Genomic DNA, 18,787 nt, shown 5'->3' with positions numbered 1-18,787 from the left:
TGATTCCAAATATGATCTCAGATTTGCTCTATGACATCTAATTTTTATGCTATCGGCATAGCCCATTTTCATTGATTTTACCCGAAATTAACTCTGTCACTTATAATTGCAAGTCGTTGTGAGTCAGTGACTGCTTTAGTGTTAAAATATGGTGCTGTATTTTTAGAAAAGTGTGTTTATAATATGATTTTATGTAGATATCCACATTTATTTAATACTTTTCTTCTGCAGTTTTTATTGAAAATGCAACATTTGATATCTCAAAAACCTGTGATAGACAAAAACTGATGCCAGATTTGGAATCAGCACCCCAAAATTACCTTAAACCAGTTGGAATACCTTATGCCAGAAAAAGTGTGTTGACCAGTGTTATATATGGTTTAAAAAATATATTCTGATTCAGTTTCGCCGCACTCGCTGGCGGCGAGCTGCGGCCTCGGGAAACGAATTGCCGGCGCGTGTGAGCGAAACGTCGCAACACCGTCGTGGCCAACAACAAACAACAACAACAAACAACAACAACAACCACGGCCGAGTGGCACGATCAGCCGTACACGGCTTGACTCCCTGCGCCAAATCAACTTGGGTGAGATTTGGGCTGGCAGCAGCTGCCGCCGTCACCGCCGCGCTTTCTCGAGTGGGGTCCGCGTGTGGCCCCGAGGTCTCTCCCATCGATCGCTGAGAGATCCTCAACGCGGCGGCGATGGCTATCGCTGGGATTTTGGGGGGATTCGTCGATGCAGCCGAAGGGGTGATGGCCCAGCAGCGGAGTGTTTGTCTTCGTTACCTCTGTGACTTTTGGATGGCTGATATTGGGAGCGTTTTCCCCCGCATTGCGGTTAAATGACCCAGTAACACATTTACTAACGATAAAAAAAACACTCCAGCCAAAAGTTCTTTAAGCGGAGAGAGACTCGATAGGGCTTTGTGAAATCCGATTAGCCGTGGCTAATGCTGGACGTATTTGCCTCAATCAAGCTGATTTGTTCTCGTATGTCCAAGGCTGTCTTCCCTTGCTGTCACGTCGGAGTGATCTCCTGCGGCTCAGATGGACATTGAGGGCACTGGCACTTATCCCCTGGCTGAGCCAGTGGTGGGAATTCCTCGTTTCCATAGTGTGGGGGGGGGGGGGGGGGGCAGACTGTCCATCAATAAAATCAATGTTGACTTCCCCACAAAGTAGTACCGCACTCAATTTATCGACGCCAATGGGATGATGGGCTGGGTTTACCCCCCTCCTCCGCCACCCTTGCCAGGATTTCAACTTGCAACCTTCCGATTGGCTCCGCCGAAGCCGCCGAGCCACGTGGCCGGATCGCCTCTGGCTGTCCAGCTCGGTGTTGTGGTCGTGCACGCGGAGAGAGGGGCAAAGCGGTGGGCGTAGCGATTTACCAACGGACGCAATGGACCCACTCGTAGTGCCTGTGGCTGAATGTTCAAGATTCAGCCGGGCGGCGGTGGCTATGCGCGTTGGCCTGTGATCCAGTGCCGTGAAGACCGTGCTGCAAAGTGTGGACGAAATCTACATCTGTCCCATCCATATGGGGGATAGAGTATTGCTCCCTCGCACACGTTGATTTTCTCCAGTTTCCTCCCAATTAACTTGTCGTGTGAAAACATGCGAATATACTGTGTATGGCTATATATGTGTTCACATCCTATGTGGGGAGCGGCAGTGTAGTGGTTAGCGTGCTGCTCTATGGACCCCGGCAACCCGGATTCGATTCCCGCTCACGGCCCACACCGGTGACGGATATCTGAACCGGTCCTGGGCCTCCCCTAGGTCGGCTCCGCCTCAAATGAGTACCTGGAGCGGTGTGTAAACATGGCCACTGGTGAGACAAAGGCGGTCGGGTGTGGTGCAGGTGACCAACTCTCTCCTGTATCGTTCTGGCCTTCATGGGTGCTCGCTTAACGACACTTGCCCCAACAGTCTCTTAAAGGCTATACGGGGGACCTTGATCTTTGTTTGGTTATATATACGCGCTTTTGTGTGTTTGCAGATTGTTGCGAGCTGCAGTTTGCTTGTATGACGCTACTCTACAGGAGTGAATTCATGGTTGCGCCAAAGCTTGTTGCTACTCAATGCCGACAAGACCGAAGCCATCTTCATCAGCCCCCCTCTGCATTTTGCTAAAATTGGTTCGCCTTTGTTGATTGATGGTCACGATGTCTGTCCCACACGGGAGGTCAGAAACCCTGGTGCTCAGTTTGACCAGTCAGTATCCTTTGAGGCACCATATATCTAAGGTGGCTAAGAAATATTGCCAGAATGCGTCGCTTCCTGTCACCTGCTGACTTGGAGAGACCGGTCCATGCTTTTGTGTTGTCCCGACTCGACTACTGCAACGCCTCACTGGCTGGGATACCGAGCAGAGTACTGGGCAGACTCCAGCTTTTTTTATTGTTTTATATTTATGTATTATTTCCCTTCTACGTGACTTTACCGAAAGAACCAAGAATGAGAATCCCTGCAGTCACGAAAGCTTTAAATCAAAATGAAAAGACTCCAGCTTGTTCAGAATGCAGCTGCCCGAGTGCTTACACCACGTGCACCGTTCCGTGAGTACATTACACCGGTCCTCTTATCCCCTCATTGGCTACCAGTCAAATTCCGAGTGGATGTTAAGATGCTGCTATTCACCTATGAAGCTTTGAAAGGGCTCACCCCACATTACTTGCAGGAACTAACGCATTTATATATTCCATCAATGGCCCTTAACATCTTCTGATCTCCAACTGCTCAGCACTCCCAGGTCTACAGGTTGCGCTCTTTTGGTGATCGCCGCTTTTGTTATCGTGGCACCCAAGCTGTGGAACGCCTCGCCACTTGAAGTCAGGGCAGAGTTGGTAGATATATTCACGTCTGCTTGGAAAACCCATCTCTGTCAAGTGGCCTCCCCCCTTTAGTTTGGTCGGTTGCCCCTCGGTTCTGTTCTTGTTTCCTGATTTTCATGCGTTGCGCATTGGGATCCTATCATGGAACGCCGCATTATACATTAGAATTATTATTATTCTCCTACTATACGAACACCACTGCTTGCCAATGCTATTAGCATGGGATTTTCCAACCGATTGCCGACGTGTACATTCCCCGGTGTGTGAGAGCACAGCTTTAGCCCCCCCTCGTGGTGAATGTCTCCCTGAACCCGCCAGCGACGTGACCCGGCGTGACACCGCCGCCTGGTAAGGCGGGCAGGGTCAGAGAAGAATGAATGGCAAGGGTTTGTTGAGTGACCAGGCCTGAATTAGCGATTGTGTGAGTGTGCTGAGAGGGGAGCGGTTCGCGCGCGATGCTACGACTCGAGTTCGATTCCCGCTCACGGCCAACACCGGTGACGATTTTCTGAGCCGGTCTTGGACCTCCCCTAGGTCGACTCGGCCTCAAATTAGTACCTGGCGCGGTGTATAGTAAACTGGCGAGACTAAGGCGGTCGGACGTGGTGCTGGCCACTCACCCCCTCGTGTGCCGTGCCGGCCTTCATAGCTGCTTGCTCACAGCACTTGCCCCAACAGTTTGACGCCATACGGGGGACATTTGTCTTTGTGTGCGGATTAGCGCATTGCGCTATGAACCCAGCGACCCGAGTTCGATTCCCGCTCACGACCAACAATGGGTGATGAATGTTTGAACCGGCCCTGGACTGTCTCTAGGTCGACTCAGCTTCAAATGAGTACCTGTTGCAGTGTTTAAAAATCAATATTGGGGAGACAAAGGCGGTCGGGTGTGGTGTTGACAACCCCACCCCCAATGCCGGCCTCCATAGGTGCTCACCAACAGCACTTGCCCCAACCGTCTTTGAAAGGCTGTACGGGGCATCTTTGTCTCTGTTGTGTCGTATCTCTTTAACCGCATGGCCGATTGGTGGTGACAATGTTGGAGTTGGCACTGCATTAATTATGACATAACATCGGATAATTAGAGGATTTAATTGCACTCAAAAGCTAGATAGCGAGGCAGCCACTGATCCGGAGAATAACTGTGATTTGTGAACCTCATAACACAAGGTGGGGGTGGGGGTGGGACCCCACTCCTTCTTTGATGAAATATGCATGGAACTCTGAAATGTTCACACACTCACCCTTCATAGCAGTGGTATCATCTCCAGCCCCAGTGTCAAGAAACGAGGGAAATGGGTCTGCAGAATTGTTTTTTTTTAAAGAGCTAAAGGCACAGCCCCGCAATCGTTTACTCATGCCGCCGCTGGCAGAAGGGGCCCACGTTCGAGATACCTCCTCCTAAGTGGGAATTTGGCCTACTCTTCCATACTGATCAGAGGTCTGGAGCACGCACACTTTACGCCACTCGCCACCGATAGACTGAACTAAAATGAGCATTCTCTGGAAGAACGTAATCAACCAGGTAGGGTGTTGACTGTTATGTTAGCCGACTCTCTGTGTTGTATTGCATTTTATTTCTAAGTATACTAGGTTTGTTGTTTTATTTTAGTTATACCTGATGAGGATTGCTTGTGTCGCAATCGAAACGTCGTATGCTATTATTTAATTTATTATTTTCTCTTTATACGTGACTTTACCGAAAGAACAAAAGAGCAATTCCTGCAGTCGGGAAAGCTCCAAATGAAGTTTAAAATTAAGCTATTTATAACTGACCAGGTAAGACCCACTGAGCTACTCGATAGCTTATTTTTCATTAGCGGCCTGACTATCTCAGATGATAGCTCAACGAAGTGGCACAGCACGTGGACATTTACAGCAGCCAAATACTCTAAACGCGTGTTGATGATAAATGTGGAGGGGAAAACCGGAGGTCCCGGAGGAAAATCCACGCGACTACGTGGAGAGAGAGCGTTCAAACTCCAAATCTACAGGAGCAGGCGTCAGGGTCGGGATTAAACCCGCAACCTCCTGCACACCAGGCGAGGTAGTTAACATCTCGCCACCGCGGCGCCCGGACTTTGGTGTACCCGGTGCTTCATTTCAGCCGCAAACATTCCGGGACGATGTTGTTGCGGGAATTATTTTGGCACCCTGCCATCATCCATCTCTAATGATAATAATGATAGGGGTTTTCCACTTTTATCTGGCAACAAAACTGAAACCTTTTTACGAGGATTCATGTCTGCATTAACCACAATACTTGCAGTCAAAATGCTAACAAAAAACACACTATGATAATATATGCATTGTCCTTGAAACTGATTGGTCCACACCAGGGGACGGCTTTCTTTTGAGCCTCGACCCAATTGGTGCTCGACCAGAGGACGCCAAAAGGTTTCCGTTTTGTTGCCAGAAAAAAAAGGGGAAAAACCCTATTATTATATTTTGGTACTGGCAAAGGAGGTCTAATGATGTAGATGATCATCCATATCACCGCCTTACGAAGCTGTTCGTACAATTATTATAAGAACGTAGGGTACAATAATATCGGCGTACTATGGGTGGGCGTGTATTATAGTCGAGTTGAGGAGTCGGAAACTTGCGGCAACGGAGCCGCGTGCGGCTCTTTAAGGACTGCTCCGTGCCGTCGTTTATTAAGGACCACCACCGTCTCGTATTCACCACGTTGCATTGCGGCTCTTCAAATATTGATGGCTTTTTTTTATTATCGAATTCGAAAAAAATTGCCCTGCTTGTTATTTTGGGTTGCCGACCCCCTGGACGAGTGGCAGTGACTTGCTTTTGACAGTTCGCTAAAACTACAAGCGAGCCGAGCGGCAGTCTGGACAATATTGGGTGAGAAATTAAGCCCTGAGTTTACTCACCCATACTGTTGGGTGGACAGAGGCGGCGGTAGGTGGGTTTAAGAAATTTGTGCCGTTGATAAACTGCTGCACCAGGGGATGGAATCGAACCGCCGCACTGCGGATCGCAAGTCCACTGTGCGAACCAATACACCGCGGCGGAGAGAATATTCGTCCAAAAATATAAAGAGGATGTAAAAAAGGTGTCAGTTTTGTTGCCAGATAAAAGGGTAAAAAACCAATTATCATATTTTGCTACTGGCAAAGGAGGTTCCAATGGTGTAAATGCTTACTCCGAGCTCTTATACTCTGATGGTGCATTGTCTTTGAGTTGTGCGCCTTTTGGCGTCATCTGGTCCAACCCATGTGAGACTAGGCTCTAAGGAAAGCTGTCTTGGGTGTGGACCAATCAACTTCAAGGACAGTGCATATATTATCAGAGTTGTGTGTTTTTTGCATTCCGACTGCAGGTATTGTGGTCAATGCAAGCATGACTCCTTGTAAAAAAAGGTGTCAGTTTTGTTGCCAGATAAAAGGGTAAAAAAGCAATTATCAGGATGCACATGTGAAGGTGTACTGTTGGATGAGGACATCCCCTACGCGCGCGGGTCGTGGCGGTTATTGGACCTTAATTCACCCTACGCTCGTCCGTGCGGATTCGTGAAGGCAGGGACCCATAGATGTGGTTGCGTAGTACAGTACAACAACAAAAAATGTATCTCTCTCTCTCCCTAACATGCCCTCTGCTGCCCACAGTTATGTGTGTGAGGTTTTAAAAGAAGGGAGTAATAAAGTAATAAAGTCACCATACTGATCCTACATTGCGCGCGGATCTCCGAGCCAAAGCTACAAACCAAGGCACGAATTGACGCTCGCGCGGCTGGGCCAACGTTCTCCCCAACAGCAGCAGCAGCAGTGGAGGAGGAGCAGGCGAGTAGAGTGAGTGCTTTATTAAAGTTCACAGTCAAATCTCTTGGTCAATGTACACGCTCGGTTGTCGTCACGATAGCGCAGCGGTTCTTGTTTGTTTTTTGCATAGTTTCGTCATCGTTATAATCATCATCATTATTCTCGTTACATGAAGACCACAAAAGCTTTCATTTGAACCAGGGCTCGAAGTGTAGGCCTTTCACCACCGCCCACCCGCCCCCTGCCACCCCCTTAAAAAAAAACGAATTCCCCGGTCCTTTTGCGAATGTCGTCGGCATGGCGTGCTCGTCCCGAGAACGAGGAGACGTTGATTTAGTTTTTTTTTGTTTTAAAGGGGAGAGGGCGATCCGTGACCCGCGCCAACCACCGCCTACCCTTCGTGAACCCCGGCAATCAAAACCCTCGAGCCCCCCCCACCACCAACCCCCTCTCCCGCCCGCCCGTCTCCCGACCGCGTGGCGCAGCGTCGTCGTCCCCGCGTTTGTCACGTCATTCAACGTCCCCCTCCCTCCCTTCTCGCCACGCACCGGGCAGCTCCCCTTGGGGAACTGAGCAAGAGAAGCTCCCCGCTGCGCGCGAGACGCCCCGACCCGTTCCCTGTGGGTCGCAGCCACCCGCGTTAGCGACGTTACGCTTCGACGGTAGAATAATTCCGACGCGCGCGGTTGGGTTACGCGCGCGGGTTGGGTTACGGGCGAAATAAAGTTGCTTTGTTCGGTGAGTTGCTTGGCTTCGAACGGCTGTCGCGCACCACCCCCGACCGCCGGCCCATCGTCGTCGGTCACTTTTAACTCTTGGCCTCGACGGACGCGGCCGTCACCGCGGCCGGCGCCGCCTCCACGACGAGCACGTCTCCCTCGGCGGTGGCCGCTCCCTCGCCCTCGCCGTCCTTCAGGGAGCGCCGGTAGCTGCACGGAGAGGAGACGGGTTAGAGGAGGGAGAAGGGGGAGTAGGAGGAGGAGGGGGGGGAGAAGGGGGAGGGAGGAGGGGGAGTAGGAGGAGAAGGAGGAGGAGAAGGGGGAGGAGGGAAGAGAAAGAGGAGGAGGAATGGGGAGAAGGAGGAGAAGGAAGAGGGCGGTGGAGGAGGAGGAGAAGGGGGAGGAAGTAGGAGGAGAAGGGGGAGGAAGTAGGAGGAGAAGGAAGAGGAGTGAGAGAAGGGGGAGGAGGTAGGAGAAAGAGGAGGAGGAGGAGGAGGGAGGAGGTGGATGAGGAGAAGGAGGAGGAGGTGGATGGAGGAGGATCACGCACACGCACGGATTCTACCGCGGCGCTCTCGAACGAGAGAATTTAACGGCGGATGCTCGGGGAGGCCTTCGTCTCAGCCAGCAGTGGATTGATCATGGCCGATGACGGTGGTGGTGCCACGGGGCAGTGCACTGCGCTGTCAACCTGGTGACCTGAGTTCGATTCCAGGCCACGTCCACCATCAGTGGCGAGCAATAACGACGCCGGTTGTACCCCCCCCCCCTGTCACACCCACCCCACCCAGTTCACTTCACCAATCCACACTGACCAGTGTGGTGAAGTATGGTCAGACAACCGCCATGAAGAGGTGGCTTGGAGAGGTCGTCATCCAGCAGTGGAATCGAATATATATTGAAAATATGTGATTCTGCATTGGCAGCGGTGCATAAACAGAGGAAATAAATATATGGGCATATATTTACAAACAAGGATAAGTACATACATGTGTTGCATGAACGTGTTTTAATTTAGGGGGCAGTGCTTTTCACAAATGTGTTGATTTTTGTTATTCGTGCAAATAGATATATTTTACCTAGCCCAGGGCAACATAATGTTTTTAATTTTAAAAAATTAATTGTAGCAAAAAAAAAATAACCAGCTCGGCATTTAAACTGAATGCATTATGCATGAGCAATAATACACATTTTTGGAATAATTCGAGCTAAGTGGGGCTTGGGAATGAGATATTTGTTCTGCCGAGTGGCGCGAGGCAGGGCGGAGGTGCAGATTCGTTTCTCTCGCGCGCCTCTTCGTGCCCTACCCTCTCGGCTCTTCTGAAAGAATATTTTTGGTCGGCTATACACAAGGGTCTCGATGCGCGTGTGTGCGTGTATTCACGTGTACGGTGTGAAAACATCGCCACTGGGGAGACAAAGGCGGTCGGGCGTGGTGCTGGCCACCCACTCGCTCGTGTACCGTTCCGGCCTTCATAGGTGCTCGCTAACAGCACTTGCCCCTACAGTCTGTTAAGGCTATACGGGGGATCTTTGTGTGTGTAAAGTGTTTGTGTGTGGGGAGCGGTAGTGCAGTGGTTAGTGCGCTGCGCTACGAACCCGGTAACCCGGGTTCGATTTGCGCTCACGGCCAACACCGGTGATGATTATCTGAACTGGTCCTGGGCCTCCCCTCGGTCGACTCAGCCTCAAATGAGTATCTGGTGCGGTGTGTAGATATCGCCATTATGTAGACACCGCACCAGGTACTCATTTGAGGCTGAGTCGCCCTAGTGGAGGCCCGGGACCGGTTCAGATAATCGTCACTGTTATTGGCCGTGAGCGGGAATCGAACCCGTGTCGCCAGGTTCGTAGCGCAGCGCACTAACCACTGCACTACCGCTCCCCACACACAAACACTTCACACACACACACGGACACACGAGTGTGCACACATGAAGTGCCCTCCACACTGGCCCACGCAAAGCCCGGGGTGAACTTGAGCAACAGTAGCCGCATTAAAGGGCAGCGCAACGCTTTGCAGCAGTGACCCATGGCAGTGCTTGGATCGCAACGTTGCCACGAGATCACTGATGGAGGTCACACGCTCTGACTCGGTTCACCGCCAGGTCGGACGTGAGGTCAACTTAATTGTTGCGTATACAATCGCAGGTGAGCCAATTGGCTCGGAGACCACAGCGTCGAGCCAGACCGCTGAGATCGTGAGTTCGAATCCGGGGGTTTCAGCCAATGCCTGTGATCAAACTGAGGTTTGAAATGCAGTGAAGTTTGATAGTCTGAGCACGGTCACCAAGAAATGCTAAGAAAAAAAACGATGACATTTAGCTTCAGTTCTGCGTTTAATTTGGCCAAATTCCATCTCTGATAATTAAATTAGCGGTGTGATCGTCACGCGACCAATATTACTCTGGTTGTACAGCAGAGCGGATGGAAAAATCATGCTTCCCCCCCCCCCGCTCCCCCCTACTGTAAGGACCACAGACCACTCAAAGCAGCGAGCTCAGAGGTAGCTCTGTTATGTCCGCTTCCGCGAACCATTCTCTAGAAGATACGTCTCAAGGACAAGCGTAGGGGCCATCTCCGCTGGTTTCAAGCGAAGTGGTGGGCCACGTGCAGCTCACAGGGTAAATCCTAATAAATTAATACTCTTAGTTCTTTCGGTGAAGTCACATAGGTAAAAAATTAAATTAAAATTAATAAAACATTTTTTTAAAACACAAGACGGAAGCTTGTGTTGCCTCCGAAACGTCGTGATTTTATTGTTTTTATTTTTTATTAATTTTAATTTAATTTTTACCTACGTGACTTTACCGAAAGAACTAAGAGTATGAATCCTTGCAGTCACGAAAGCTTCAAATCTAGAACTAATAAATTAAACTCAAACCGTCTGCCGTAGATTCCCCCAGGCCCCGGTGTAGGCGGGCTCTGTTGGAGTGGAACCTACTTGAAGATGCGGATCAGCTGGCCAGTTCCACAGCAGCCCAGGAAGAAGTTGACGCAGAACATGTTGATGTTCTTGGGGATGATCACGAAAGAGTACCGTGACCACAGGAACCCTGCACATGCACAAAGGAACCATCGCGTCACTATTGGTACGAACGTAGCAGGAAGGGCCTGGGTTCGATTCCCGACTCGGGCGGCTTCGTGTGGTGTACCGAGTTTGCGTGTTCTACCCCCTGTTCCGAGTGGGTCTCCACCGGGTTCTTGTGTTTCCTCCCATAGATGATAATAATAACAAACTTGGACTGTTGTAACTGGTGTTGGCTAAAGCATACCCAATGCTGAAACATTACTTGCAAAATTACCCGATTGGGATTACCCCCCTCCCCGCCCCCGCCTACTGCGAAAGCTTGGCTGCCCCCACCTGAAACATTTTCTTGAGACTCAATGAGTCTTTCCCGGGGTGAACAAGCTTAGTCAAATAATAACGAAATAATAATTAAATAAAATGGGGGCTTGGGTAGAGAACTCGTGGCTGGAAGGAACGGCGGAGTGGCGGCCGAGGGATGGAGACGCTTCCACAGAGGACGTCAACTCGACAGGACACTTTCTTTCTTTATATTTATTCAGCTCACGTTTCTCCAACCGTGCGAACGCTTTTGTCATCAACCAGCGCATTGCTCTCCCGATCAACGCGCTGCGCGCGACCACATTTTCCGCGTCGTTTTTTTTGCTGTTTGTTAAATATTTCCAAGCACGCGCGGCACACGCGTGCGCGTTTTTGTTGTTGCTGCGATGCTTTCAACAGTTGCCTTGCCATTGTGTCTCGACGTTTCTGGACCGCGTAAGGACGGCGCGCATAGCCCCGCAGATCCCGCCAACGTTTAGCCAAACGCGACGGCACCTCCGATTGGCAATGGTTGGCTACGCGCGGTGCGAAAGAAGTTCAACGTGCGTGGAGTAGCGGCCGGTGCACGGGGGGGGCAGCTTTGGTGAAGAGCCGGTGTTTGGCTGCGTGCAATGAACAGCTCAAGTGAACTCTGGCCACCGCGTTTTCCTGTGCGAGTGAGTCTGCGTAAAAGACGCGAAGCGTCTAAATGAAGTCCTGGTCGTCGCTCCCGGAGCTTATCTTCCGATTAGCACGGCTGGCTACGTACGGTGCGAAAGACGTTCAACGTACATACATAGAGGTGGTGGCAGCCTTAGGTGGTGGTGGTGGGGAGGGGGGGTGGTGATGATGATGATGAATATTTGAAGCCAGGATGGGCCTTACCTGAGAGCCCCAGCACTGAGTTCTGGTACAGACTGAGTTTCTCAGCTGGTCGTGCCATGTCCGCCATGCCGGCAAACACCAGCCCCTGGGCAAATGGAGAGAGACAGAGGGGGGCATAGTGACACGGCGTTCTAGCACTGGGACAAGACAGACCACCTCACCACCCACGTGTTCCACGGCGCACCGAAAGAACGAACTGCCATGCTGCTTGAGTACAAAAACAAAGATCCCCCACCGCCTTTAAACGGGGCTGTTGGGGCAAGCGATGTTAGTGGGTGCCTGTGAAGCTGGCAACGGCACACGAGGGGGGGGGGGGGCGGGGGGGTGCCCACATCCCACATCCCACGCCGTTTTGTACGGCTTCTTTGAAATGTAGTTTTGTTTAGACCTCTGAGTGTGAATCCTGATCGTTTGATTGCATCTTTCTGCGGTGTGATTTGAACAACAACAAACAAAATCTCCACCTATGGAATTGCTGTTTTGTTGTGTGTTTAGTTCTGGCAGCTGTAGGGGGGGGGGGTTATAACTGCCAGCGATGAAAATGTAAGAATGCCAAACACATAGCTTGAGTGCTAAATAAAAATACTGATTTGTTGTTGTGTTAACAGTGGTGTACCAAAAACAATTACCAAACAAAAATGCGAACACGTTTGTCAATAACGCCGTGGCCTTATAAAGTCACGTGTATATATATAATAGGTGACGTTTCAGGCAATGTCCCTTCTGCAGAGCATTTAGAGAGACCAGAGAGGTCGAACGGGAGCTAAAGGAGCCTCTCCTGATGAACACTGCGCTGTGGAATGAACCCTTAGCGATACGCTCTCGTCCGCTTCACACAGGGAGTCAATGATCCCGTGATGTCATTCGTAACAAAGTTGGCGTCACGGTCCGAATTATAAATTGTGCTCCCAATTTGACTGAATTGGGTAAAACACCACAGAATTGACACCGCGTCTGGCTGTGCGCCCTCCGTGGTGGCACACGCACAGCATGACTTTCCAAGAGCATCAATGATGTCATTTGATGTTTAGCTACGTTCAGAGATTGTCCACCATGGCATGGTTAAATGGCAATGTGGATCACACCACCCCGCCAGCGTGCGTGAATGTGCGATTCGTGCGGTGCACACACGTACCCATTTCACCGTTGGGCCCCAGAAGAAGACTGTTTTGGGACCTAAAAACACAACATTCACAAGTTTCATTAATTTGGCTTTTTTTTTACTGATTATATAACTGTTAACTGAAAATGTGCACGATTTTACTCATCAAACGACACAAATATTTGCATGTGGATATTAAGTACTTTAATTAGTTACAATATGTACAAGCAACTATAATGTACTGATAAAAAATAAACTTCATTTTGTGATAGCAAGGAGGCCTTCATCCAGCAGTGTATTTATGGTTAATGATGGTGGTGATGGTGATGATTGGTATCAACTATCGAGTGAACGTAAACTTACATTTGATAATACACGGTGTGGGTAAAATATCTTCACATACAAAACCATGAAGAAAAAAACTGTTTGTAAACGGCAAAGAGAATCTTTCCGTTATCTCTTACTGGGAATTGAATTATCGAGCAGCAACCACCCACGTGAGAGAAAAGTATCGGCACAAAACCCTGGCAGGGAAAACGATGTGGGTTGGGCACGTCCTCAGATGTGAACGCTTGACGATAGAAGATCCAGGGATGTTGGGAGAGAGAGAGGGTCCAAGAGGAAGGGAGATGAAGACGCTATCTTCTTAGTTCTTTCGGTAAAGTCACGTCGAAGGGAAATAATAAAAGAATAAAAATAAAACATAATAAAATATTTCTCACGACGTTTCGGCTACAACACAAGCAGCCGTCATTCTTCACCTGAGGACGGCTGCTTGCGTTGTAGTCGAAACGTCGTGAGAACTATTTTATTATGTTTTATTTTTATATTATATTATTTCCCTTCTACGTGACTTTACTGAAAGAACCAAGAAGATGAATCCCTGCAGTCACGAAAGCTTTAAATAGGAAGATGCTACTTTGACGACTTGAAGAAAAGGAGATGGAGGGGGAGGGGCTAACAATTAAATGAGTAATCAAGCTCAAGAGGGAGTTGTGCCAAATATCTGCCATTTGGCAGAGGACTAACGTAAGAAATCTTGAATTAAAGCTTTCGTGACTGCAGGAATTCATATTCTCGTGTATTTCGATAAAGTCACGTAGATAGGTTCAAAGAAAAAAACAAAAACTTTTCTTGAAGACGTGTTGCGATCGAAACGTAGTTCAATCTAGATTTGAAGTTTTCGTGACTGCAGGGTTCTTTCGGTAAAGTCGCGTAGGTATAAAATAAAATAAATTAAATCACGACGTTTCGGGCGCAACACAAGCGTCCGTCATCAGAATGGGACAACCATAGTAATAAACAATTTCTGAAGTGGGCAAAAAAAACTCACTTTCTTCAGCGATTGCCCACTTCAGCAATTGTTTCTTGATGTGGTTGTCCCACCTGATGACGGACGCTTGTGTTGCGCCCGAAACGTCATGATTTAATTTATTTTATCTTATACCTACGTGACTTTACCGAAAGAACCAAAGAGTACGAAACGTAGTTTTTTGTTATTTTTATTATTATCTTTGAACCTATCTACGTGACTTTACCGAAAGACCCAAGAATATACCTAACGTAAGATTTTCTAATATTTCGATTATTGCATCAGAGAACAAACAAACAAAAAAGGACTCAGAAATGTCCTCAATCCAAAAAATGCAGCCTGTCTTGAAAAAACCAACACAATCAAAGATTATCGCCTGGACAAAACTGGCTTTGCTAGAGAACGCCTTCCTGCCTCGCACCAACCGGAACAGCTGATTTAGAACATTTCAATTCCTTCATCGTAAAACAAAGAACAAAAGAAACAACCCCCTCAGGAATGTCTTCAATCCGAAAAATGCACCCCTTGTCCTGAAAAAACCCCCCACAAAAATCTAAATGCTTTTCTCCGGACCAAACTGCCTTTGCTACAGATGTCTTCACGCCTTGCGCGAACCGGAACAGCTGATTTCCTTTCCAGGTAAAACTTGACCCGCCTGACGGCAGGCACTTGCCCGCTCAAACTAGAGTCCGGGTTCAAGGGGGCTCCTGGGGTAAGATTAGAACTTGGCTTTGTTTCAAAAGATTTTTTTTCTTTCCGAATTCCAAAGTTCACGCGCAGCGAACCGCTCTTGCTTCCACCACCCGGACCACGTTGGTGGCAGCCGGCAGCTGAGTAATTGTCACCGCTTAAATTGGCACAAAGGGGGGGGGGGCAGCAGTTAGCTGCTGATGAAATGTCTCGGAGGTCTAATGATTTATGATTTGAAGGGCAAGTGACATTTCCATTGTGCGAATGTTAAAAACGTTAATTTTTCCATTTTAATCGATACATTTTTATTACGCTTTCCTAATAGGACATTTTTTTCTGCAAGAGTCACATTTAGCAGAAATGCCACGCATTGATGTAGTTTTTTTTTGCTTTCTTGCTACGTGATTACGAGAGCTATTCTCGGCCAAATGGGATTTGTTCGTTCTACACGAGCAGCAAATGGGGATATTTTGCACCCCATGTTTTGCAAGATGAGAATCCTCAGCTTTTACTTTTAAACTCCCGCGCCGGGGCAATTTCCTCGCAAATTATCTATTTTCATTCGGGAAATCAAATCCCATTGTAAAACTGACGTTGCTCAATTTCGTTTTCTGCTTTCCTGGAAATGAAATTCACAAAGGAAACGCGTGCGTGCGTGCGTACGTACGTGCGTGTGTGGGTGTGTGAGTCGGTATGTACGTATGGTGTGTGAGTCGGTATGTACGTATGGTGTGTGAGTTGGTGTGTACGTATATGTGCGTGCGTTTCCGATTGCTTGGAGCTTTCGTAGTTGAGCTCCACAGCTCTCCGATTTGTTTTCGGGTCGTGCCGCGTGTAGTTCGGCGTGGCGTCCGTAGTTTTGCTCCGCGCCCCGGGAGACTTTTGCAGGAACTGAGTTACCCGCAGAACTAACTCATTTCCTGAAGAAGCTTCCAGCAGGTCAAGCGAAACGTCGGACATCACGCCGAAGAACCCTCGAAAACGCGTCGGAGAGGACTTATACGCTGCTTGTACGCAATGTCAATTGTAAAATCTGCACGGATAGCAAATTTGTCAGACAACCAAAATGCAAAGTAGCCGTCGAGCAAAAACGGTCACTGCAGCGCGCACTTTGAGATTCTCTTCTGTGACCGCGTGGAACGCTCTTCCTTCCAATATCAGGAAGCCACTGGAGCTGTCCGCTTTTAAATCATCAAGATTGAAAACTAATTTCTTTAGATCTGCGTTTTGTCTTTAGTTGTCCTTCCCCCGCACCTCCAATTCGCACGGTTGGCTACGTCCAATGCCAAAAAGGTTCAACATACATACATTCATACAGAATATGATGACAAGACAGATGACAAGAGTCTGACGGTATTCATGAGAGTCTCATGGATCCCGCTGTACTCATCAAATCCGCGGTTCCCAATTAAAGTGAGCGTTGGCGTTGTCTGTTCTTCCTGAGTTTATTAATCTCTCAACATTTATAAGCTGACGAAATAGTAACGGGATACAAGAGTAAATCATAATTTAAAAAAACAGCATAAATTATTTACTGTCGTGGCAATCCACTGCTGGATGAATGCCACCGCTACGGTGTCAGCCATGGAGGTTACTCGACCATGCTTCACCACGCCCGGTCAACACAGGGCGAGTCTGACCCAGGACCGGATCAGCAATCACTCAGTCACTCGACCGTTCATGTCGCCGCGTTCATAGCACAGCGTGCGAACCACTATGTAAACGTTTTGACAGTAATTAAATTAATCGCAAAAATCTGAAGTCAAGGAATTAATAAATTGCGTAAACTTGTCCGAATATTTGCTGTTGTGGGGCTATGCTTTTTGAACACGCAATTATCTTTGGCAGTTTGAGAGTAGCACATTTAATTAATATCGTGACCACATAGCCCTTGGTTTCACGAAAACATCGCGACCCAATTAGAGATGGTTAATAAAGGAGTTGAGCCGTGGTGGCAGTGGTTGGCACGACTCGCTGTGATCCCGGCGAACCCGAGTTCGATTCCCAACCACGGCTAACATCGGTGGCGAGTGATATCACAACCGGTCCACACCTTCACTAACTCGCACTGACCAGTGTGGTGAAGTATGGTAAATAAAAACCCAGTGACCAACACGACCTTCACGCATTGGTGGATTGAGAATTGTCTAAAATGTTATTAATTATTTATATATATATAATTTACATTTTTTTTTTATTTTGCAGAGCCGGACTTTTAAATTCCTCATGATGGATCTGGACATTGTGCATTTGCTGCGTGACAAATGCACTCTCGTCATTCCATATTAACGAGACATTTACGCAGAACACAGCTCACAGACAATGCAATCATCGTGAGCATGTATCGACGCACGCAACGGGTAGAAAAAAAAACGTAATAATGCAACACTCCACCCTGGTCTATCAGTCAATTCAGATCTTTGAATATTTTACCACCGTCATATTGAACAAGCCATCGAAATTTTTAATACAATATTAACCACCAAAATGTGTGCTCGTGAAATATCTTTTTTGGAGTTACAAGACGGTTTTGGGTTGTTGTTTTTTGCATCACTGTTGCTGAGCACAAAGGTCAAAAGTCAAAAACGCCAAGCAGGTCAGTCATCAAAATCACGATTGAAGGTGTAACAGATCAGAGTTAACGTCAATGATGTCTGTAAATAAATATACATGCGTCTGATGCAATCCCTGAATTGGTGATTGCACTCGTGCTCACAGTGCAATAATTCATGTTTGGCGACGGATCACAGAAGTGGATATGACAGAGCTACCTCTCAAATCTCTTCAAGTGACCTCTGGGTCCACGCAGTATAGAGCAGCACTTCGCTTCGCGCTCCGCCACAGAGAGTAATATTTGTTGCACGACAATCAGACCCATATTTAAATTCTCAGCGCTGGAACTTTGCCAAAGTAAGCACAAAACCAACATTTTTATTACGGCGGGGTTTTTTTATCGAGTGTGTGCCAAGTCATTGGCGTCTGTGCCGAGACCAGCAACTCACTCCCAGCTCGCCCGTGCAACAGAGGCAACGTATCAGGTGTCGACGGGTTTATTATCAACGGTTTAAGTCCATCTCCCGGTTTACGAACGGATCCTGACCCACTGCCGTTGATATCCCCGTTAAACCATAGGCAGTGGCTGAAACCTGGATGGGAATCCTAGAATCTCAGCTGTGTCGAGCTCAACGTCTCTGACCCATGAGCCCCAGCGGCTACCTTGGCGGTTTGGCCATCGTTCTTTTTATTGTTGTGGAGTTTTTACCGACCGACCGCGACCTTACCTGCGGGGTGTCTCCAAATCGGCCGGAATTTCTGCGGCAGGATGAGTTCAATCCTGTCCATGGTCCGATGGAACCCAGCCCGGAACGCCACGACTGCCATGGTGATGGTGGTTGCTTGGTGGTGGTGGTGGCGGTGGCGGTGGTGGTCTCAGGGAGAGTGCTCAGCAACGGGTGATCTTGTCGCGGGGGGTGCCTCTGTGGTGCACTCGCGGCGTCGTTCTGCCCGCTGGCCATTTAATAGCAGGAGGGCGACAGGAAGTGGTGCCACCTCCATGCTGGTGCTTGCGCGCATCGTACGGACCGCACGGGCAGGAGAACGCCTTCTGTGGAAGAAATAAATAAAGTTTGAACAAAACAAAACAACAAAAATCTGAAATCGCCTAGCGGTGGCGAGCGGTCCAATTCGAGGTGGCTCGTTCTTGCCCCGACCGAGTAACATACCGGAGGGTCGACGACAAAAAAATGTGCCAAGCGATGACCTCTCCGGCGCGCGTGTTTCATTCATTCTTTTTTTTTGTGCGCGCGCCTGCGTTTCATCATCGCCGACGCCGTATAGGTGCTCGCTGTTGCACGCAACGCGCGCCGTCTCACCTGTGATCCCGCCGCTGAGGACACCGGCACCGCGTGTGAGTTCATTGGAATCCATACTCTTTGGTTCTTTCGGTAAAGTCACGTAGGTATAAAATGAAATAAATCACGACGTTTCGGGCGCAACACAAGCGTCAACACAGGCGTCCATCATCAGGAAAGCATGCTTTCCCACCTGAATTAATTTTCAAAAAGGAAAATTCGTGCACGCATTGATGTTAACGGAAGTCAATTTGAACATTTGTTAAAATAAATTAAATAAGACTAC

The 18,787-nt window shown here is 48.6% G+C and overlaps 1 protein-coding gene across 1 annotated transcript; it reads right to left on the bottom strand.

Annotated features, from left to right (window-relative positions):
- Positions 1-6,640: 6,640 nt before the first annotated feature.
- On the bottom strand, positions 6,641-18,168 carry LOC133351223 (mitochondrial pyruvate carrier 2-like). Its single transcript, XM_061566300.1, has 5 exons — positions 17,932-18,168; positions 12,682-12,722; positions 11,547-11,631; positions 10,278-10,389; positions 6,641-7,543 (listed from the first exon to the last, which is right to left on the bottom strand). The coding sequence occupies exons 1-5, from the start codon at positions 18,029-18,031 to the stop codon at positions 7,423-7,425; spliced, it is 459 nt and encodes a 152-aa protein (XP_061422284.1). The 5' UTR covers positions 18,032-18,168; the 3' UTR covers positions 6,641-7,422.
- Between the last annotated feature and the right edge of the window lie 619 nt (positions 18,169-18,787).

This window comes from Lethenteron reissneri, chromosome 36, assembly GCF_015708825.2.
Source record: "Lethenteron reissneri isolate LAM-NWPU_2019-01 chromosome 36, ASM1570882v1, whole genome shotgun sequence".
Lineage (NCBI taxonomy): Eukaryota > Metazoa > Chordata > Hyperoartia > Petromyzontiformes > Petromyzontidae > Lethenteron > Lethenteron reissneri.
This window is presented reverse-complemented; position numbering and strand designations above follow the sequence as displayed.

Coding starts and splice junctions, on each gene's coding strand:
- LOC133351223 (XM_061566300.1), bottom strand. CDS start 18,031: ATGGCAGTCGTGGCGTTCCGGGCTGGGTTCCATCGGACCATGGACAGG. Junction 12,723..17,931: donor GATTTGGAGACACCCCGCAG/GTAAGGTCGCGG, acceptor TTGTGTTTTTAG/GTCCCAAAACAGTCTTCTTC. Junction 11,632..12,681: donor GGGGCCCAACGGTGAAATGG/GTACGTGTGTGC, acceptor CCATTTGCCCAG/GGGCTGGTGTTTGCCGGCAT.